Here is a 23,965-nt window from a genome sequence, read left to right as displayed (position 1 = left end):
CGTGGGAGAGCTGCGTGACTTTGGGCAGATATCCGCAAGCCTGGGGAGACCAACGCGACTTCCAACCGGGCTCCCTAGGCTTGCGGATAGCAGCCTGTTCTGGGGGCTGGGGTCGGGGGAAGCTCGGGCTTCCCCCGCCCCAGCCCTGCGACTGGGGGGGGGAAATTTTTTTTCTTTATTTCCCCCCCCAAAAAAAACTAGGTGCGCCCTAGTTTTTCCTTTTAATAATTTTTTCCCCTTTATTTCCCCCCAAAACCAGGTCGGGGAAACCAAACCAGGTCGAGGAACAGCTGGATGGCGGCGCTGCGCCTCCCTGCTGTCCCCCGAGCTTGTGGGGCTGGCTGATGTCTGCCCGGCATGTGGGACGCTCTGCTTCAGGGTGCCCCGTGCGGCAGGCTGCTATCCGCAGCATGGGGAGCCCTGCGGGGAACTCCTGCAGGGCTCCCCACGCTGCGGATGTCTGTCCGGCATGTGGGGCGCTCTGCTTCAGGGTGCCCCGCGCGCCGGGCGGCAGGCCGCTATCCGCAGCATGGGGAGCCCTGCGGGGAACTCCTGGGTTAGTCATACTGGCCACATGACCCGGAAGCTGTACGCCAGCTCCCTCGGCCAATAAAGCGAGATGAGCGCCGCAACCCCAAAGTTGGTCACGACTGGACCTAACGGTCAGGGGTCCCTTTACCGTTTACCTTTACAATAATCTTGCAAAGCTGCTCATTACTACCACATTGTTATTCCTCATTGATATGCAATTTATGGATGGCATGAACAGACACTTTGTCCCACTGAGGCCAATGGCGCTAAGTTACTGTGAATGCAAGTACCATAGTTTAAGCCAGGCACGGGGTCTCTGTGGCCCTCAATGCTGATAGACTATGACTCCCAGGAGCACAGCTAGGGACTAGGGATGATGGGAGGTGTAGTTTAACAACATCTGGAGGGCCAACGGTTCCCCATACCTGCTGCAGCCTAGCAAGATCTGGCAGACACGATGTTTACTACCCTGTAAGAGAGGGCAACTGCGGTCTTATTGGTACAGTGGTACAGTGGTTATTTCTTGGGAGAAAAGCAATGACAAACCTAGACAGCATCTTAAAAAGCAGAGGCACCACCTTGCCAACAAAGGTCCGTAGAGTTAAAGCTATGGTTTTCCCAGCAGTGATGTATGGAAGTGAGAGCTGGACCATAAAGAAGGCTCATCGCCAAAGAATTGATGCTTTTGAATTATGGTGCTGGAGGAGACTCTTGAGAGTCCCATGGACTGCAAGAAGATCAAACCTATCCATTCTGAAGGAAATCAGCCCTGGGTGCTCACTGGAAGGACAGATCCTGAAGCTGAGGCTCCAATACTTTGGCCACCTCATGAGAAGAGAAGACTCCCTGGGACGACAGAGGACGAGATGGCTGGATAGTGTTCTCAAAGCTACCAGCATGAGTTGGACCAAACTGTGGGAGGCAGTGGAAGACAGGAGTGCCTGGTGTGCTTTGGTCCACGGGGTCACGAAAAGTTGGACCCGACTAAAAGACTAAACAACAACCGCCTCTGGTTATGTACTTAATTCGTTCCGGAGGTCTGTTCTTAACCTGAAACTGTTCTTAACCTGAAGCACCACTTTAGCTAATGGGGCCTCCTGTTGCCGCCGCGCCAGTGCTGCGTGATTTCTGTTCACATCCTGAAGCAAAGTTCTTAAGCTGAGGTACTATTTCTGGGTTAGCGGAGTCTATAACCTGAAGTGTCTGTAACCTGAAGTGTATGTAATCCGAGGTACAACTGTATATGAAGCACACTGGAATATCAGGAGTCTATCCATTCAGCTGCCTTCACTGCGGGTTTGACTCAGCACCACAAGTGTACGTTTCTGAGCACAATTCAAAGTGTTGGTGCTGACCCCCTAAACCAGGAGTCAGCAACCTTTTTCAGCTGTGAACCGGTCCATCATCCCTCAGACGATGTGGTGGGCCGGACTATATTTAAAAACAATAATGAACGAATTCCTATGTCCCACAAATAACCCAGAGATGCATTTTAAATAAAAGGACTCATTCTTCTCATGTAAAAACACGCTGATTCCCAGACTGTCCGCAGGCCGGATTTAGAAGGTGATTGGGCCGCATCCGGCCCATGGGCCTTAGTTTGCCTACCCCTGCCCTAAATGGCCTCACCCTGTATACCTGAAGGAGCATATCCACCCCTATCATTCAGCACTGAGATCCAGCACCAAGGGCCTTCTGGAGGTTCCCTCATTTTGAGATATGAAGCTGCAGGGAACCAGGCGGAGGGCCTTTTTGGTAGTGGCGCCCGCCCTGTGGAATGCCCTCCTATCAGATGTCAAACAGATAAACAACTATATGACTTTTTGCAGACATCTGAAGGTAGCTGTGTTTCAGGAATCTTTTGATGATTGATGTTTTATGATGTCTTTATGTGTGTTGGAAGCTGTCCAGAGTGGCTGCGACAACCCAGCCAGATGGGCGGGGTATTTATTATTATTATTATCATCATCATCATCATCATCATCATCATCATCAGGTTCAGCTTCTAGGTAAGTAATGATAAAAGGTGCATCTCCCAACTTGCTATATGGTAGTATTCCTTTATGCTCTTTATCTTCGGCTTATTTCATTCATTTTTTAAAAAAGCGCATTTTCACACAGAAAGTTAACTTTATGGTTCTCGTACTCTTCAATTATGTTAAAACATCTTTCTCGAAGCATTGTTTGTCTATAAAGAAGGTACAATATGTTCAAAACCGGCAATGAAGCCGCACAGCGTGTACTGAGGAAGTGGGGAGTTTGTGTGCAGGAGGTCCATTGTATTCAAGCACTGTGGTAACCAACGCTTAGCCAGCTCACACAACAGAGAGCACAAACAACAGAATTAACCACCCACAAACAACAGAATTAAAAATAGTTTTATCACCCTGCAAGGTAAAGAGAGTTTGCTAGCGGCAGTAGCCTTGTCAGACGTTGAAAAGATAAAGCGAAACCCCACTCTTTGCTCAGAGAACGTATTTCACAAGTCTGCAGAACACAGGGTTCTTTGAAGTAACCAGTCATCTTGGTTACAACCACATACACACAATTACCTTTCAACATAAATTCAAATGAAAAACTGTGTTGTTTTTCAAAAGCATTATTACTCTGCATTCGTGGGAATTCAGATTAGTAAGTTTTGGGAGGAGCAGGACCAGCTGCGAGTTTTCATTTCAAACGGCATCACTCTGGAAGAGCACCCTCCTTTTCCTTAAAAACGAGAATGTGGAGAAAGAAATGATCTGCCCAGTCACTAAGCTGTTGCAGGATTTTGGACTGGGTTAGCTTGGAGCTCCCTCTTGTGGTCTTTGGAGATTATCAAAGGGTCAGGAGCCAGACTGACATAACCCAGGGGGAAAAGGTAAAGGTAAAGGTGAAGGGACCCCTGACCATTAGGTCCAGTCGTGGCCGACTCTGGGGTTGCGGCGCTCATCTCGCTTTACTGACCAAGGGAGCCGGTGTACAGCTTCCGGGTCATGTGGCCAGCATGACTAAGCCGCTTCTGGCAAACCAGAGCAGAGCACGGAAACGCCGTTTACCTTCATCAATTGTACATGTTTGTATGTAGTATATCAAGATAATGGAACTTACCGTATTTTTCGCTCTGTAAGACGCACTTTTCCCCCTCAAAAATTAAGGGGAAATGTGTGTGTGTCCTATGGAGCGAATGCAGGATCCTTGGCTTCAGCGATAGCAACGCGAAGCCTCCGAAGCGCAGAGGGAGCGCTCCCTCCGTGCTCCGGAGGCTTCGCGTTGCTTTCGCTGAAGCCTGGAGAGCGAGAGGCGTAGGTGCGCACCGGCCCCTCTCGCTCTCCAGGCTTCAGGGATAGCCGCCTGAAGCCTCCGGAGTGCAGCGGGAGCTCCTGCTGCGCTCCAGAGGCTTTGGGTTCCTTTTGCTGAAGCCAGGAGAAAAAGACTCTCCTGGCTTCAGCAGAGAGGGAGAGCTGCGCAGCGCCCCTTCAGCCAAGCGGGAGGAGAAATGGAAGGGGCTCCATTTCTCCTGCCGCTTTGCTGAAGGGGCGCTGAGCAGAGAGGGGGAGAATTTTTTCCCCTTGTTCTCCCCCTCTAAAACAAGGTGCGCCCTATGGTCAGGTGCGTCCTATAGAGCGAAAAATAAGGTATGACATGGTGGTTTCTGCAGAAACAACTGATGAAGCCCAGAAAGTCAAAACAAGGCATTATTCTGGAAATCCTTGTCAAGATTTTGTGGAACTGCAGCAAGCTCCCATTTGGATTTTATGAACATACGAAGACATACGTGGAACAGAAACTAGCAAATATTTGGACTCTCTGAATGAACTGGTCTATTGGGATTTCCGTTTACTTTGTTGTACTTTATGTGTTGATTACGAGCAAGAGAAATATTTGATACTGTCATAAATACAGAAGAGCATTGTTTATGTGAATGCACAGCCAGTTACGTTTTGTGGGTCTGTTGAATGTATTTTACGTAATGCTAGGTTTGATGTTGTTTCCCTGAAGCAACCGGGCGCAGGATTGGATCCTGTTAAGCGTCAGGATCCAATCTTGCATGATGCCGGTTCACCACTACTGACTGCGTTTCTAAAACAGGATTTTGAAAAACCCATAGCCCTGTCCCCGAATTGTTTCAGGCACCAATTTGGGGCAGATGAGGCACGGGGCACTTTGACCCAATCCGGGGACCAAAGGGCAGATCAGGAAGGCGTTTAAGAACAAACACCAACACACAAATGGCTGGCGTTACAGCTCTTTAATTTCGGTGCCTAAAACAAAAACGACGAGTCGTACATTTCTGACACGGTTATCATGCAAAGCACTTAAGAGATGAGAGACAACAGGTTTTTTGTTTTTAAAAAAGTGCCTTGCTCTTGCTACATTAATACAATCCTCCCAGTAAGGCTCGTTCTTTGGACGTGTTTCGAGGCAGCATTCTGTGAAAATTTCGTCATGCAAAGGAAGGACCAGGAACTCTTTGAAACTCCAACTGGGCCCAAAATTGTTAAACTGGGCATTAACCCAGTGCATCTTCACCTGTACAGATGGCTAGGCAGCCTCGAATTTCAGCCATCCATCATTGGGGAAGTTGGGGGGGGCCTGAAACATTTCCAAAGTATATTATTTTATTATTTCATATATTATTTTAAAGGTATGAATTCCTTGCGTGGAATGGGTGTTGTGGCTAATCCCATGCCATACAAATTCCATGGAGGCCAACAGCACAAATTATCAGCAAATTATCTATACTGAGACTAAACATTCCCTGTTAAAAACAGTTATGGTAAAAATCATTGAAAGGCATAAATTATAGAACCAAAAAAGATTCTAATAAGGCATCTGTGAGTACCAACTGGGCACAAACCCTTCTGCGTCAATGCATTTTGGGGGGGTGTTATTGCAAATACCACAAAATGCAACTTCTATTTTCTCCCCCCACTAGACACACTCCAAGCAACCAGATGGTTCAAGTACTGTATAAAATATCCTTTTTGGTACAATGTTTTGTATAAAAACCAAAGTGAAAAAAAAGTTTAAAATGCTCAAAATGATTGATCACATTTTGCTTTTTTTAAAAAAATGATTTACATGAAGAAATAGTAAAAAATATAATTTAAAACAACATTCATTTCCAGTATTAGTGAGAACTGCTGGACCTTTGGTTACATTCACCAAGATCGGGACAAACAGGCTTTAAGGCAAGATGTCAAATTGGCACCAAAGTGATAAAACTGTATGCAATGGGCTGAAGGCAGAGTAGATTTGGGGGCTGGATGGTGGTCAGTGGACTGGCTTCTCTCGGATGCTGACAGAACCATCTTCCATGCCAAAGTAAACCCGCTCCGCCATGTCGATAAACAGGCCTGTCTCCACCACTCCTAGAACAGAAAAGCAAAATCACGTCTGAATGCAAAAGAAGTATTAATAACCACTGAAAATACTGTACTCATAAGATACAAGTCATAGGTTTGTAATTTCATCCCACTGGGGGAAGAATGAATTTCTGACCTGTGCTATCTTTGGGCCTGTTTACATTTTAATTTAAAAATAAATTAAAGAGAGACCAGAAATGCACGTTTTGCTAAATGCCGGTTTATCATAGGTAAAGGTAAAGGGACCCCTGACCATTAGGTCCAGTCGTGACCGACTCTGGGGTTGCGGTGCTCATCTCGCTTTATTGGCCGAGGGAGCCGGCGTACAGCTTCCAGGTCATGTGGCCAGCATGACTAAGCTGCTTCTGGCAAACCAGAGCAGCACACGGAAACACCGTTTACCTTCCCGGCGGAGCGGTACCTATTTATCTACTTGCACTTTGATGTGCTTTCGAACTGCTAGGTGGGCAGGAGAAGGGACCGAGCAACGGGAGCTCACCCTGTCACGGGGATTCGAACCGCCGACCTTCTGATCGGCAAGTCCTAGGCTCTGTGGTTTAACCCACAGTGCCACCCACGTCCCTCTGGTTTATCATACTGATCCTTTATATTGGTGGTTCTCAAAGGGTATGGCATGAGAGGGTGGCAAGCGTGGCAGGAAGATTCAAGAACAACCAAAGGAACATTTAACCAATTCAACAAATTCAATAAGTTTGATTTGCCAATCTATTATTGTGGGTGTTTTGCTGAACTGGCCAAAATGACGGCAGCTATCAGAGGTCAAACAAATAAAAATTTAATAAAAGAATGGAGCTGCGTGAATGAATATACGAAAAAACACTGCTCCGGTACAGAAATATTGATATGTGAAGAACGAAGTTTGTAAGGGGGGAAGGTTACAAATGCTAGTAAAATCAGAATACAGTGGTGCCTCGCAAGACGAACGCCTCGCAAAACGAAAAACTCGCAAGACGAAAGAGGTTTCCGTTTTTGAGTCGTTTCGCAAGACGAATTTCCCTATGGGCTTGCTTCGCAAGAAGAAAGCCCATAGGGAAATCCCTGGGGACCTCTTTTAAATGCTGGCCATCGGGAGCAAAGACTTTCGCCCACCGCCGGCCTTCAGAAGAGGTCCTGGACCTCTTCTGAAGGCCGGCGGGGGGCAAAAGTCTTTGCTCCCCCCCGCCTGCCTTCCCGGGACAGCGGAGATTTCTCCGCTGTCCCGGGGCGATCTTAAAATGCTGGCGGGGGGCAGCGAAGCCTTCGCTGCCGCCCGCCAGCATTTTAAAAGCCCCCGGAACAACAGAGACTTCTCCGCTGTCCCGGGGCGATCTGAAAATGCTGGCAGTCGGGAGGAAAGCCCTCCTGTCCCCGGAGCTTGCGGGGCGGGAGGTGGGGAGAAGGGCTTTTCTTCCCACCGCCAGCCTTCAGAACAGCCCTTGTCCCCCCCCCCCCAGCCTTCAGAAGAGGTCGGGGGACAGACTGTCCCCGGACCTGGTCTGAAGGCGGTTTCCATAGGAACGCATTGATTGATTTTCAGTGCATTCCTATGGGAAACCGTGCTTCGCAAGACGAAAAACTCGCAAGAAGAAAAAACTTGCGGAACGAATTAATTTCGTCTTGCGAGGCACCACTGTATTTGTCAAATACAATATAACAACACAACTGTAAAGATAAGTTATAAAATCAAGGTCAAGCAACGATGGAAGCAAGTCAGATTTTAACTCACATTTCGAGTTATGTCGAACCAATGGGGGGGGGTTTGTGTGAGTTGGTGGGGTGCTTTGTGTTACTAACATGTACATATGTGTAAACGTTTGTTTCTGTTATTTTGTAGAGATAAAAACTTCAATAAAAATTAATAATAAAAAACAGGAACATTTAAAACATTTCAGTGCAGTATAGTGTAGAACAGCGTCAAAATATTTTTTATTATTTGCAGAATATAGATAGATATCTTTTGAAAATGAGGGAATGAGCGTCAGGCGATACTGCGAGCTCACAACTTTTGTTGAGTTTGCATACTTAAGGTGCATATACATACTTAGATATATGTAACAGGCTCATTCATAATTATATTTTGGGAATGATTTATGTTTTACACTTTCTGGATGACTCGTCTTCATATTATAAAGCAGTTATGAAGCAAGCACTGCTAGGAGCTGCTTCTTTCTGTTTTCCAATGTATTTCCTATCAATAATAATAATAATAATAATAATAATAATAATAATAATAATAATAATAAATGGTGTGGCAGGAGCAAATTTTTTTCCTGGAAGTGTGGTCCAGAGAAATAAGTTTGAGAACCACTAATTTATATCATGGTAGAACAATGTTATCAACATGTGCCACTGTCCTACACCTCAAGTTTGTTTTTCCTGTTACTGTATTTACAAAATATTCATTTTGAAACTCTTAATAAAGTCACAAAAAGTAAAATAAAATAAATGATGCTACAATATATCCTAACACAGGTGATCTGAGATAACCACATATAGAGCAATCTACACCAATGGCGCCACCTGCTGTCTAGCAGTTGCAAATACAGCAGTAACGGCTCCACTAGGCTTTCAGTAAAAGAAATAATACTAAGAATTCATATTTATCACTGTAGTAAGACAATGTACAGTCAGGGGCAAAAATAAGTTCCAAAGCACTTAATTCTTCTCTTGTGTTATTCAGGCATTAGGCATATATTTCCCTCTATTTATAAAGAAGAGGACTGGACTCACTAATTAATAACTTTTTAGAATTTTTAATTTCACAGTTGTACAGCTGTTAATACGCCAGCTACAAGGGATTTTTTAAAAAACCCTCATGAAATACGCTTCTGTCGCAAGACTACCTACCTGGTATCATCTTGATTGCCACATTCGCTTCACGCCAGTTATGGACTTTATCAAATTTCCAGTCCAATAAGAAGTTCCCATTGTCAGTGACGACAGGGCCCTAGCAACGAAGAGAATAGGTAGAGACTCGTTTTTTAAGAAACAAAAATCAAAACAGGTGAAACAGAAACAAAACAAGCCCCAACTTCCAAGTGAAAACTTAAGCACTCTAGAACAGAATCATCATACAGTGGTGCCCCGCAAGACGAACGCCTCGCAAGACGAAAAACCCGCTAGACGAAAGGGTTTTCCGTTTTGGAGGCGCTTCGCAAAACGAATTTCCCTATGGGCTTCCTTCGCAAGACGAAAGCCCATAGGGAAATCTCCGGGACAGCGGGGAAGCGCAGCGCGTCTTCCCCACTGTCCTCGGACCTCCTCCGAAGGCTGGTGGTGGGGCGGAGAGACCTCATCCCGCCGCCAGCCTTCGGAAGGCTGTCCTGAAGACTTGCGGTGGGAGGAGGGTTTTCCTTCCCACCGCCAACATTCAGAATGCTGTTCTGAATGTTGGCGGTGGGGAGGAAAAACCCTCCTCCCACCGCAAGCCCCGGGAACAGAGGAGAAGCGCTGCGCTCCTTCCCCTCTGTTCCCGTACCTGTCCTGAAGGCTTGCGGTGGGGAGAAAAGCCCTTCTCCGCACCGCCAGCCTGGCAAGCGGTCTCCATAGGAACACATTAATTGATTTTCAATGCATTCCTATGGGAAACCGTGCTTCGCAAGACGAAAAACTCGCAAGAAGAAAAAACTTGCGGAACGAATTAATTTCGTCTTGCGAGGCACCACTGTATATGGAATTATGGACTGCTGGACTGAAAGAAGAAAAGTCACCATATTCACATGTGATAACGACTCCCTAATTTAACGCAAATCAAAGCACAAATGGGGGCGAATGTGTGTTATACTGTATACCCCTGGATGAATACTGCAGCAGTGGCGTAGCGTGGGTTGTCAGCACCCGGGGCAAGGCAAGTAATTTGCGCCCCCTAACCCGTGGATTTGTGCCCCCTAACCCTAACCCCCAGATGTTGCGCCCGGTGCGGCCGGCCCCCAATGCACCCCCCACGCTACGCCACTGTACTGCAGAACAGATTCAACAGTGTGATGATACCTAGAATTGGACAATGTCATAACATAATGTTTGAGGATTGGGAAAGATTGTGGAAGAGAGGGGTCAAGTTCACTGCATGTACAATGTTAAAGGAAAATACAATGAAAATGATATATAGATGGTATTTGACTCCTGTTAAATTAGCAAAGATTTATCATAACTGTGATAATCTATGTTGGAACTGTAAAGAAAAAAAAGGAACTTTTTATCACATGCATGTGGTGGACCTGCCCCAAGGTGAAAGACTTCTGGGAAAAGATTTATAATGAATTGAAAAAAATGTTGAAATATACATTTATAAAGAAACCAGAGGCCTTTCTTCTTGGAATAACAGGTTTGGAATTGCCTAAGAAAGATGTTAAATTATTTTTGTATGCCACAACTGCTGCTCGAATTTTACTAGCTAAGAAGTGAAAAACGCAATAAGTACCAACTGTGGAAGAATGGCAGATGAAGATGATGGACTTTTTGGAGCTAGCTGACCTGACCGGAAGAGTCTGCGACCAGAACGAGGAGGAGTACCAGGAAGAATGGACGAAATTTAATATTTAGTTAAATACATTAAGTTAAATTAATTGGAAAAAGCTTGCAATTACCAGTTAGGCTTAGGATTTAAATAAGTAATGTGATGAATTATTATGTTTAATGCTGAATTGGGGAAAAAGAGTGATGTTAAGTGATTAAGTTAAGATTATCTTAAGAACTTTGATTTGGGAAACCATTAAAATGATATGCATTGAAATTCAACTAGGGGGATACGAGGAAGTCACTTAACAATGTTAAGAAGATTAGTTTTAATAAGGTTATGATTTATGTTTGTCTTGTTTATTTGTTAGTGTGTTTTTAATTTTGTGAAAATCAGTAAAAAAAATTTGGGGGGGGAAAAAGGATTGGACGATGAAAGATACTCAGTACAGTGGTGCCCCGCAAGACGAATGCCTCGCAAGACGAAAGGGTTTTCCGTTTTTTGAGTCGTTCCGCAAGACGAATTTCCCTATGGGCTTGCTTCACAAGACGAAACGTCTTGCGAGTTCTTGCGAGTTTGTTTCCTTTTTCTTAAAGCCGCTAAGCCGTTAATAGCCGCTAAGCTGCTAATAGCCGTGCTTCGCAAGACGAAAACACCGCAAGACGAAGAGACTCGCGGAACAGATTAATTTCGTCTTGCGAGGCACCACTGTAAAGCATATTGCAAGCACAGTATTACCTACAGGGCGATATTGTCTCAAGCGACAATCCTACAAGTTGATCAAAGAGAAAAATCATACAGGCCCAAGCTGAAATAAATTCTATACCTTCTAGAAGGCGCATTTCTGCCCAGAAATCAAAACTTACCGCCTTATTCACAGCCATCCTCAGCTCAGCAACACCCCCAAACCTCTTGGCCAGAGCTCTGGAAATTGGCACATAGGCCATTGGGATAACTTCAATAGGAATACCTTTCTTCCACTGCTCTCCGAGGCTTTCAGACTTTTTCCTACAGGGACATTGTTTAAAAGCAAAACCGGAATTAACACATTGCACAAATGCACCCTTCTTTTGCAGATGCTTGCAAGAGTTTCCTGAGAAGAGGGACTGGTTGATGAACCACTCTGGGAATTGTAGCTCTGCGAAGGGAATAGGGCTCTCTCTACAACTCTCAGTGCCCTTCTATGCAGAACTGGCAAAAATGACAGAAAGACTAAGAGGAAAAGACAACAGAGACTTTGAAAAAGATTGGGAACCATTCGTATTATATTTGCAGAAGCAAGGAAAAGCAATAGACTTGATGGCAGGATTTAAATAAACATTCACATTATTAGCATCAGGAAATATTTAGAAGATAGTGAAATAAGAGGATGTAGTTAATTTTATTTCTATGTTCATAGGTTTGATGTTATGTTATTAATAACCTTTTCTGTTGAGAGATAGCAAAGCGGATGAAAATAGAAACAAACCAGAAACGCAAGTTGGGAGAAGTCTTGGAAGAATATATAGTAAACGTTAAGAATTTGAGATGCATGTAATGAATGAAAACTAAAAATGAATAAAAATTTTAAAACAACAACTCTTAGTGACCTTAAACTACAGTTCCAGGGTTCCTTTTTTTTATGGTGTGGGCGAGCCATGACTTCTTAAAGTGGTATGACACTGCTTTAAAAGTACAGTGCAAAAGGGACAGGAGACAGTGCCCCTATAATATTTAATGGGGCGGTATACAAAAGGGACGCGGGTGGCGCTGTGGGTTAAACCACAGAGCCTAGGACTTGCCGATCAAAAGGTTGGCGGTTCAAATCCCTGTGACAGGATGAGCTCCCATTGCTCAGTCCCTGTTCCTCCCAACCTAGCAGTTCAAAAGCACGCCAGTACAAGCAGATAAATAGGTACCGCTCCGGCGGGAAGGTAAATGGCGTTTCCGTGTGCTGCTCTGGTTCGCCAGAAGCGGCTTAGTCATGCTGGCCACATGACCCGGAGGCTGTACGCCGGCTCCCTCAGCCAGTAAAGCGAGATGAGTGCCGCAACCCCAGAGTCGTCTGCGACTGGACCTAATGGTCAGAGGTCCCTTTACCTATACAAAAGGGCAGGCGTCACAACACTAACATCCCCGATTCCAATATGTTACCGAATGGGCCTTATTGATAAACTTGTCGGAGGTCTTCTCCTACAATGTGCAATGGTCGATTGAGTGAGATCGTCTTTCAGGTATGTTAGGACTGGATATAGCTCCCTCTCTCTTCTGGAAAAAGCACCAAACAGCGTATTTTACCTATAATCAGCAATGACAATGAAGCTTTTCGCATAGCCAGCGACTATCTTCTCCTGAGTCAGGCAGCCCCTGGAGGAGGAAAGACAGCTGAATATTAACCCTGTTGCCCAGACAGATCAGAAGTCAACTAAGGATTTAGCAACTAAAGGCTTAGGAAGGAAGTCTATCTATAGAATCTCGGAGCCCTGGATATCAATGCAGCTATTTAATCCAGGCCAGTGGAGACTGGTCAGCTTAGGACAGGGGTCAGCAAACATTTTCAGCAGGGGGCCGGTCTACTGTCCCTCAAGACGTTGAGGGGGGCCGGTCTATATTTTTTTGGGGGAAATGAACGAATTCCTATGCCCCACAAATAACCCAGAGATGCATTTCAAATAAAAGGACACATTTTACTCATTTAAAAACATCAGGCAGGCCCCACAAATAACCCAGAGATGCATTTTAAATAAAAGCACACATTCTACTCATGTAAAAACACGCTGATTCCTGGACCGTCCGTGGGCCGGATTTAGAAGGCAATTGGGTCGTATCCGGCCCCCGGGCCTTAGTTTGCCTACCCATGGCTTAGGACAACTGGGGCACTGCCCCATCGCAAAATTCCCGCAAATATAACCCCCACCCCGCCAAGAAAACCATACTATTTCCTGCTGTCCCTGAGCACTCCCTAGTCTTTCATTATAACTGCTGTAGCCATTTCTGTCGATCAGCTCTTTCCACTGCTTAGCCAACCCCAGTCTCGCCAGAGTGGTGCATGCTCTAGTTATCTCCCGCTTGGACTACTGCAATGCGCTCTACGTGGGGCTACCTTTGAAGATGACCCGGAAACTACAACTAATCCAGAATGCGGCAGCTAGACTGGTGACTGGGAGCGGCCGCCGAGACCATATAACACCGGTCTTGAAAGACCTACACTGGCTCCCAGTACGTTTCCGAGCACAATTCAAAGTGTTGGTGTTGATCTTGAAAGCCCTAAATGGCCTCGGCCCAGTATACCTGAAGGAGCGTCTCCACCCCCATTGTTCTGCCCGGAGGCTGAGGTCCAGCGCCGAGGGCCTTCTGGCGGTTTCCTCATTGCGAGAAACAAAGCTACAGGGAACCAGGCAGAGGGCCTTCTCGGTAGTGGCGCCTGCCCCGTGGAACGCCCTGCCATCAGATGTCAAAGAGATAAACAACTACCTGACATTCAGAAGACATCTTAAGGCAGCCCTGTTCAGGGAAGCTTTTTATGTGTGACATCTTAGTTTATTTTTGGTCTTGGTGGAAGCCGCCCAGAGTGGCTGGGGAAACCCAGCCAGATGGGTGGGGTACAAATAAATAATAATAATAATAATAATTATTATTATTATTATTATTATTATTACCCCAAGCCAAAATTATTGTTGTGGCCTGAAGGTCTCTCTCAATCACCTCCAGGCAGAAAAACACATTCCCATAGCAAACGCCAGGGCACCCACCCACCCAGGCATTTTTGCTGTTTGTTCGTTCATTTTTAAAATCTCCACCTGCATCTGTATAGGCAATCCGGCCAATCTGGGCATAGAAATTAGCAGGCATCCGAAATAAACATTCCCAAAATGTCTGGGACCCCAAGGCCTTGGCAATTTAGCAAGCCAATTCGAATTATTTTTCTGTTCTGGGAATGCCCAGCCCTGCTTCTGTGCAAATCAGCCTCCTGCGGTTTTCCCAGCAACTGGTATTCTAGTGTTTCTGTTTTCTGAAAAGCAGGCCTAGAAAAATAAAAGCTGGAGGGGAATGATTGCTTTCCATAGCCTTGCCTGGTCACCGGCCTACCAGCTACAGGGTCCAGCAGCTTCCAGTGAGCTTTCCACACTTGTTCTCAGTACTTTCATCTGCAAGTAAAATAATTAGGCATTATTTCTTACCCTCCTCCTTTGATAAGATTGAGGTCCAAGTCGACTTCATCGGCGCCATCAATGGCAACATTCAACTTCAGGAAAGAAAAGAGTTTTTTTAAAAATATGATTTTTATTAATTTTTCTGTTTTCCAATTTCAGATCAACATTTTACATGCTTAAGAAATCAATGACTTCCCTTCTCGTTCCATGGTTCATTTTGCATATCTTATATCTCTGCATGTTTTACAAAAACTATACAAATCAGTTTTCCATCCATCCAAAATTATTTACACTGTTGAATTTATCTTAACGCTGCCAGCGTTTTCAGGTGTACACAACTTCCCCCCATATATTCAATAAATGTTTTCCAATCTTCTTTGAACGTACCATATTTTTCGCTCTATAGGACACACTTTTTCCCCTCCAAAAATGAAGGGAAAATGTGTGTGCGTCCTATGGAGCGAATGCAGGCTTTCGCTGAAGCCTGGAGAGCGAGAGGGGTCAGTGCGCACCGACCCCTCTTGCATTCCAGGCTTCAGGAAGCTCTCCGCAAGCCTGCGGAGCTCGGCGGGAGTTCCACTGTATCATCTGCAATTATTAGAATCATTAGAATCATTTATACAGTGGAAACCTTGGTTCTCAAACGGCTTAGTTGAAGAACAAATTGGCTCCCGGATGCCAAAAACGCGGAATTAAGTGTTCTGGTTTTCAATCTTTTTTGGAAGCCGAACGTCCAACGCAGCTTCCGTTTGAGTGCAGGAAGCTCCTGCAGCCAATCGGAAGCTGCGCCTTGGTTTTTGAACAGTTTCGGGAGTCAAACAGAGTTCCGGAATGGATTAAGTTTGAGAACCAAGGTTCCACTGTACTGAGAAAACTAAGAGCAGTGTTGCATGGGAACTGAACAGTTGCTGAAGAGCACAAGAAAAACCCAAATCTTTTACCTCAGGGTGTCGATCCAAGTCACTTAAGGTTAAGCCGTTCTGCAGAATCAACTGACGTGCCTAAACGGAAAGGAAAAGCCAAAATTGTTTCCCAGAGTTTACAGGGGAGAAATCAGAGTCATTTCGACATGTTTATTAGCAGCGGTAATACAAATTAGTGGTTAAGAAACTGCACTATAATGGAGTGAATGTTAATCTTTCAGAAGCATGCTATTTTGATCCAATGAAAGCGGGTTTTCAACCAAGAAATGACTCATTTATCCCACAATGAAGGAGTGTTAAAGCCTTTGCATATTTAAGTTCTCCTCTTCATTAACAAGCCAGGCAGATATAAAATCCATCGTCTTCTGTAAGAGGTAGGAATGGACCTCTCAGAAGCAACATGTAATCTCTGATGTCAAAACAGCACAAACTTAATAGCAGAGCACATGTGTTGCATGCAAAATGTCCCAAATTTAATCTGTCGTAACTTTGCCTGAAACCCTGGAGGGATGCTGCCAAACCAGTGCAGGCAATACTGATCTAGACAGACTAATGGTCTGACTTGGAACACCCATTTAGTATTTCAACAGACTATGAAAGATACTCGCATTAAAAACGCTACACAAGGTTCACATCGATACAACTGAATGGCGGCTGCAATCCTAAACCTGTGTACTTATTAGGTGTGGCCTGACGCCCTCTGCAAGCAAGATCATATTCCATGAGGATTAGAAAAGGCTGGGATTTCTTAAAATGATTTGCTGGACTCTGATATTAACGCACTGCGGCATGTTTACCTGTAACGCTGCATACCAGCAGTACATTTTGAGTGATATAAGCAACAGTTGATGCGCCTCTGAGCACATCCTTTTTGACAGCTATGCTATATTTAACAAAAGCAACCTGGGCACCACCTAATCCAGGCATGGCCAAACTTGGCCCTCCAGCTGTTTTTGGGACTACAACTCCCATCATCCCTAGCTAACAGGACCAGTGGTCAGGGATGATGGGAATTGTAGTCCCAAAAATATCTGGAGGGTGTGCGGTGCTACCTGTTGCTTCTAGTAACTCCAGTCCCAGGAAACACTCTTGTAAAATCAAGGCCTAATGCAGTTGAAAGGTATTTTTACAGGCTACCTTTCCCAGTAAGAAATTGCTTAATATTGTTGGAGAACCAAATATTGTCAGTTGATTCTTACAACTACAGCCATATACCCCACAAACCAAGAAAGTCTGCTCTGTACTAGAGGCACAGCCACATTTCAAAACTGACTTTTCCAGTGTTTAGCCACCTTGCAGGTCTCACCTGTCAGATTACCTGTTTCAACAGGATAACGAAGCATGTAAAAGCATGCTAGATCTTCTGAATGAATAGAACTTGGATATTTACTCAAACCCCACCTTCCAGTCCCAAAAAGAACACCTAAGGTGGCCATTCAAACATCCTACGCACACATGAAAATGAACATTATTGTGGGAATGAACATTAAAGAACATTATTATGATGCCCAGCTGAATGTAGCCTTACTGCACCAACGGTCTAATGATCTGGAAATTCAGACTCCAGACACGAAGGCAATTCGGTGTTAGTTGCTAGGAAACAAAGAGTTGCTAGGCTGTGACCTCAGGTGAGTTCAGCACACAGTTCAAAAATGGACAGGGTTGCAAGTAGCACTGCTGTCATGTTCAGAGCTCTAATCTCGGGAGGAGCATTAAGAAAACAATGAATGGAAAAAAGAAACAAGGCAAATTAGCAATGCCTTTCCAGTGTGCTGCCTTGACGACTGACAAGTACGACTCACTGTTGGAAGAGAGTTTCCCCATGGTCTAGACACCACAAGGGGTATTGTTAACACCTCTGTGATGGCATATAGATTTTCGTAAGGAAGTCAGAAGTGGAGTCCTAATGGGAAAGGGGTCCACACGAGATCAGTTCAGAAAGCTATCCTACAAATAACCTTAATTTAGCTGCTTACATACTGGAAAACAGCCTCGTAGCTGTTGAGTGGCTGATCAAGATGTAAACAGAAGATCTGGCTCTTTAAAAAATGGAGATGTCAAGGGGAAGATTTTACCTGGAAAGACGAAGGTATACAGACTATGTTGAGATCCTCTTGTTTCACTCTCTCAGCTGTGGGGGGAAATTGCTTTGTTAAATACATACTCAGACCAGAAAGAGTCATGCACCCATATTAAAATATTCCTGCTTAAACTAGTTTATTCATTTATTTATTTTTCAGTTACAATCGTACCTTGGTTTTCGAACAGCTTAGATCTCGAACGGTTTGGTTCCCGAATGCCGCAAACCCAGAAGTGACTGTTCCGGTTTGCAAGCTATTTTTGGAACGTTTTGGAAGTCGAACGTACTTCCGGAACGGATTCCGTTCCACTTCCAAGGTGCGACTATATTGGGCTTCATTCCGCTTGCAAAAGGAAACAGGAAGGAAATGCCCATTGCTGGTGCAGTTAGCGGTTTCTGCCGAACGGAGAAAAATTACCACTTTCAATCTCTGTCATTTCTGTGCGGCAAATGAAGCAAAAGGTATGTCCAGTTAGCAGCACATTAGCAGTTAGCTAATTATCCGCGTCATTTCTGCGCAGCAAATGAAGCAAAAGCTAATGCCGCAAAATTTACTGAACATACCAGCTTTTACAGCTCCTACCTCGAAAAAACTGCAAGCTGTTACCTTACAAGTTCAGAAAAGACTCTTCAAACTACTTGCTACAGATTGAGGAAACCATCTTGAAGGTGATACAACTGATGGAGGATAGCCGTTAACAAATAAGAAAATTTATGTCCATTCTGGTTAGCAGCTATCATGGAATAGCTAGCATTGCTGTCCTTCTAAAGATGGCCCTTTTCTCATCCATGAGCTTTGTCATTTGGTGTTAACATTCGTCACTACTCAGCTAAAGCAATGGTTGGGACTCTTCCAACCAGGGCTACTGGGGAACAGCAATCCCAAGGACAAAACAAACCCAAAGTTCAAGGCCACATACTCTTCCCTGTCCCACATACATGTTATACAGTGGTACCTCAGGTTAAGTACTTAATTCATTCCGGAGGTCTGTTCTTAACCTGAAACTGTTCTTAACCTGAAGCACCACTTTAGCTAATGGGGCTTCTCACTGCCGCCGCACCGCTGTAGCACGATTTCTGGTCTCATCCTGAAGCAAAGTTCTTAACCTGAGGTACTATTTCTGGGTTAGTGGAGTCTGTAACCTGAAGCGTATGTAACCCAAGGTACCACTGTACTTCCATTTGAACTCGAGAGAAGTTCTGGAGATATTTCTGCCAATCAGCGCTCTGTCCTGCTCAGCCAATCCCAATCTAGAGGTATTGCTTTACTTAAAAGAACTGAGGAACTGGACCTGTCAGAGGAGACTCCGCCCATGCATAAAGGTAAAGGGACCCCTGACCATTAGGTCCAGTCGTGGCCGACTCTGGGGTTGCGGCGCTCATCTTGCTTTATTGGCCGAGGGAGCCGGCGTATGGCCTCCGGATCATGTGGCCAGCATGACTAAGCCGCTTCTGGCGAACCAGAGCAGCGCGCGGAAACGCCGTTTACCTTCCCACCAGAGTGGTACCTATTTATCTACTTGCACTGGCGTGCTTTCAAACTGCTAGGTTGGCAGGAGCGGGGACCGAGCAACGGGAGCTCACCCCATTAAGGGGATTTGAACCGCCGACCTTCTGAGCGGCAAGTCCTAGGCTCTGTGGTTTAACCAACAGTGCCACCCGTGTCCCTGTGCACCATGCATGCTTGGGCAGAAAAGCCATGTACCACTTTAATTAGGACTGCTGGCTATTTAGCCCCAATTGTGCAGGTTCCTGCTCCCTTCCTGTTGTCATGAGGGCAACACAAGGGCACTGCATTCATTGGTGGGGATGGGACTGCAGCATTTTGAGCCCTCCAGCCTCTCAGAATCATACATCTGTTCCAAGCATGCCTGAGCAGTTTCCTTGAAGGCTACATATCTCCAGCTCTTAGCATGTTCCAGTAACCAGAGAAATATCAGGAAGCGTACCATATCACAAGATTCAACTGGCTTCTCTCCAGGAGCACAACTCGGAGGCCTCAGCAGACAACACAGAGATTTGATTCAAGTCACAACCGTGCAACTTGCAGCTTGGCAACTGCTTCACATGAAAACGCTACGATAACCGTGCTAAAGAGGAGAGTGGTCTGTTATCACGTGAAACTGTAGCTGGAGGCACCTTTGGAAATTAGATTCTGAATAACTCTTCAAGATGGTGGTCAGAGAAAACTTCAGAAAGTTTAACATACCGTATTTTTCGTCCTATAGGGCACACCGGTCCATAGGACGCACCTCGTTTTTTGGGGGGGAAATGAATAAAAAAAAATTATTTCCCCCCCAGCCGCGGCTGCCGCCCCAAGCCTTGCACACACCTGCCCGAAGCATGGGGCATCCTCCAGAGGGCGCCCAGTGCTTCAGGCTGCAGGCTGCTGCCCGCAAGCCTTGTGAGCCCGCGGGAACTCCCGCCAGGCGCGCGAGGCTTGCGGATAGCTTCCTGAAGCCTGGAATGCAAGAGGGGTCGGTGCGCACCGATGCCTCTCGCTCTCCAGGTTTCAGCGATCAGTTATTGGTTTATTTTATTATGTATTTTGTGCTCTTATTTTGTGTTGTGATCTTCAGATGAAGGGCGGTATACAAATTTAATAAATAACTCAAGCCTCTGGAGATCAGCAGACTGAAGAAAACTGTGCTACACACATGATAACCACAAAGTAACTGTATGTTTTGGCCTACATGTGTTGGATTTAATCCATGGAGTCACTGTACAAAGATTACGTCCAAGATAAGAGATATCTCGGCCCTTGGCCTGACACAGACTCCACACACTGGGCTAGCTGTTTGGCAAGTAGAACCAGGTACACTTGTTTAGAACAGACTCTAGATGTTTAAATAAGTGAAACATGATTTCTGACAAAAAGAACAGCGGAAATGCATACCCAATTTCTGCACAGCGTGAACAATTGTAGACCCACTTCCGATTCCAAGGACTTGATTATTCTGAAGAAAAAAGACAGAAACATTTTGTTCTCACTTAGTCAACTTAGAAACCACATGGATTGATTCTACTGGAGAGTATTTAGCATACGCAAAAAGTGGCAACTTCTAGAAAACTTGATAATCTATGGCACAGGTGTGGACCCTGTACCCTTCCAGGTACAGTTGGACTTACAACTCCCATCAAACTGAGTAGCAGGGCCATGTACAGAGTTCCAGAGGTTCCCAATCCTTGAACCACGGTATTAGTTTTAATGAGGCAGAAAGACATCCCATGTAAGATAAGGTAAAGGTAAAGGGACCCGTGAACATTAGGTCCAGTCGTGACCGACTCTGGGGTTGTGGCGCTCATCTCGCTTTACTGGCCGAGGGAGCCGGCGTACAGCTTCCGGGTCATGTGGCCAGCATGACTAAGCCGCTTCTGGCGAACCAGAGCAGCGCACGGAAATGCCGTTTACCTTCCTGCCAGAGTGGTACCTATTTATCTACCTGCACTTTTGGGTGTGCTTTCGAACTGCTAGGTTGGCAGGAGCTGGGACCGAGCAACGGGAGCTCACCCCGTCGCGGGGATTCGAACCGCCGACCTTCTGATCAGCAAGCCCTAGGGTCTGTGGTTTAACCCACAGCGCCACCCGCGTCCCTTCCCATGTAAGATAGGGCCCAGTAAAATAAGACATGCTTTGATTTAAAAGCTAAAAAGCACGCTTCTATGTTAAAAACTAAACAGATGGAAAAAAGTATGAGGTCATATTTATTAATTTCCTTACATTAAAAACTAACATGTACAGTTAAATGCTGTACTTCACCATTGTATTTAATACAGAACTCTGCTACTTCTCTGATGACTGTCTCTATGGTATATATTTTGAATTTCCTGTTTCAAGTGTGTATTTAACAACATTATGAAATACCTGAAAGAATAACCCATGAAGTTCAGCGGGACTTAGCAAACATGCATTGCAAAAGTTCCTAGCTGTGAACAAACAAAACTTTTGAGTGCTTTACTGCTTTAGGTCCAAGCCAAACATACAATTCCTGGGATATTAACAAGATTGAGATCAAGCAAATGCCCTCAGTCACTGCATTCTTTTAAGCACTTTCTAAAACACTCTTGTTTTCACAGATACTTAGAAAGCCGAGGTGTGTTTTAATCCGTTTCAGCATTTTAACTTTTGAACTCTTTAAAGCGTGGTTGGGGATTTTTCTCAGTTTTCTTGCTGCATCTTTTCATAAACCGCTTGGAGGGTTTTGTTGGATTGATTTGTTCCAATAACAGAATCAGAGAATTGTAGAGTTGGAAGGGACCCCCCATGGTCATCTAGCCCAACCTGCTGCAATGAAGGAATCTTTTCGCCCAACGTGGGGCTCAGAGTCTTGAGCTCTACAAACTGAACAGAACCATAATTAAGTGGGGAATAAATTTTGTGAAATACAAGGGCATGCATATGACCCTCAGAGTCCCTTCCAACTCAACAATTCTATAGGATATAGAAAAAAGTCATTTTATGTTAAATGTATTGTGAGAACTAGATAAAGGTAAAGGGACCCCTGACCATTAGGTCCAGTCATGGCCGACTCTGGGGTTGTGGCGCTCATCTCGCTTTATTGGCCAAGGGAGCCGGCATCCAGCTTCCGGGTCATGTGGCCAGCAGGACTAAGCCGATTCTGGCAAACCAGACCAGTACACGGAAATGCCGTTTACCTTCCTGCTGGAGTGGTACCTATTTATCTACTTGCACTTTGACGTGCTTTTGGACTGCTAGGTTGGCAGGAGCTGGGACCAAGCAACGGGAGCTCACCCCGTCGCGGGGGATTCGAACTGCCGACCTTCTTATCAGCAAGTCCTAGGCTCTGTGGTTTAACCCACAGCGCCACCCGCTTCCCTTATTGTGAGAACTATTTAATGTATTATTGTTGTTATTTTTCTTTTCTTTTTTACCTTTCCTTTTTAGTTGCTAGGAGGTGATGGATATTTGTTTACTTCTATATTTCTTTTGTGTGTGTTATGGATTAAAATGAAATATATATATATATATATATATATATATATATACACACACACACATACATACATACAGTGGTACCTTGGGTTAAGTACTTAATTCGTTCTGGAGGTCCGTTCTTAACCTGTAACTGTTCTTAACCTGAAGCACCACTTTAGCTAATGGAGCCTCCCACTGCTGCCACACGATTTCCGTTCTCATCCTGAAGCAAAGTACACACACACACACACAGTACAGTATATATATAAAAACAGTTCTATAGGATGAATACATATATATATATATATATATATATATATGTATACACACACATACACAGTACAGTATATATATAAAAACAATTCTATAGGATGAAATTCTATGAATTCTTGGGTGAAACTTTTGAGCGTGCGTATCTCTCTCTGTATATATGTGTGTATTTAACTATATATACATACATGTGCGTGTGTGTGTATATATATATATTTATACACACACACACTCTATTCGCAGTAGTCCTACAAACCGCTGTCCTCCAAAACCCCAGCCGAGGAAACGTGCACAAAATCCACACCCCCAACATTTGAGACGGCATCCTGCATTTCTGGTGGAAGCAGACGCGCCCGGCTCCCGCAGCCTGCTGTTAACCTCGGGAACTTTGCAAAAAGCCGAAGGCGAAAGGAGGTTCCCCACCTGCACGTGGTTGTTCACCGCAGCCCAGGCGGCCCGCTTCTTCGCCTCCTCCGTCATCGCGCGGCTTCTGCTGCTAATGCTTTGGCTGCTGCAACGCGGGGCGCGCCGGTGCACGCGCCTCGTCCCCTCCGCCACGAGCCTCCGGCAGAGAAGGGCGGCGCGCTGCCCCCGGCTCCGCATCGCCCGCCCTCCTCCGCCCCCTTTCAGCTCCGCCTGCCTCGGCCCGCCGCCGGCCCCATGGAAGCCGCCTCGGCGCTGGCTGCTCCGCGGCTGAGGGAAGCCGGCCTCTCCCTCCTCACCTGAGCCGCCTCGCCACCCCGCGGCCGCATGGGGCTTGTAGTGCCGCCGACACGCAGAGAGCCTGATCCAGGCGGGCGGGGAACTACAGCACCCACAATGCACCGCGGCGCAAGAGGGCCTCATGGGAAGGACAGGAGAACAGCCTGCTACCTCAGGTCGAAGGCCCGTCTAGTCCAGTAGCCTGTCCTTGCAGTGGCCGAATTGAATTATTATTATATTATATTATATTATATTATATTATATTATATTATATTATATTATGTTATATTATGTTATGTTATGTTATGTTATGTTATGTTATGTTATGTTGTTATGTTATGTTATGTTGTTATGTTATGTTGTTATGTTATATTATGTTATATTTATTGTATTGTATTTATTGCATTGCATTATATTATTATTATATTATATTATTATTATATTATATTATATTAAATTAATTATATTATATTATATTATATTATATTATATTATGGGACGCGGGTGGCGCTGTGGGTTAAAGCCTCAGCGCCTAGGACTTGCCGAATGAAAGGTCGGCGGTTGAAACCCCCGCGGCGGGGTGCGC

General features: G+C 45.2%; 1 protein-coding gene across 2 annotated transcripts; it reads right to left on the bottom strand.

The window, feature by feature from the left end:
- Window positions 1–4,747: 4,747 nt before the first annotated feature.
- RPIA (ribose 5-phosphate isomerase A) lies at window positions 4,748–23,383 on the bottom strand. Of its 2 annotated transcripts, XM_053362150.1 has the most exons (9): window positions 23,101–23,381; window positions 20,368–20,428; window positions 17,467–17,522; window positions 15,410–15,469; window positions 14,496–14,560; window positions 12,613–12,681; window positions 11,202–11,343; window positions 8,727–8,826; window positions 4,748–5,885 (listed from the first exon to the last, which is right to left on the bottom strand). In XM_053362150.1, the coding sequence occupies exons 1-9, from the start codon at window positions 23,278–23,280 to the stop codon at window positions 5,788–5,790; spliced, it is 831 nt and encodes a 276-aa protein (XP_053218125.1). In that variant the 5' UTR covers window positions 23,281–23,381; the 3' UTR covers window positions 4,748–5,787. The 2 variants fall into 2 exon arrangements, with proteins under 2 accessions (XP_053218125.1, XP_053218126.1); XM_053362151.1 differs by lacking the exon at window positions 12,613–12,681 and having other exon boundaries at window positions 23,101–23,383.
- Window positions 23,384–23,965: the final 582 nt, after the last annotated feature.

The sequence above is a fragment of the Podarcis raffonei genome, chromosome 13 (genome assembly GCF_027172205.1).
Source record: "Podarcis raffonei isolate rPodRaf1 chromosome 13, rPodRaf1.pri, whole genome shotgun sequence".
Classification (NCBI taxonomy): domain Eukaryota; kingdom Metazoa; phylum Chordata; class Lepidosauria; order Squamata; family Lacertidae; genus Podarcis; species Podarcis raffonei.
The sequence above is the reverse complement of the archived record's forward strand: the minus strand, read 5'-3'. Positions and strand labels throughout refer to the sequence as shown.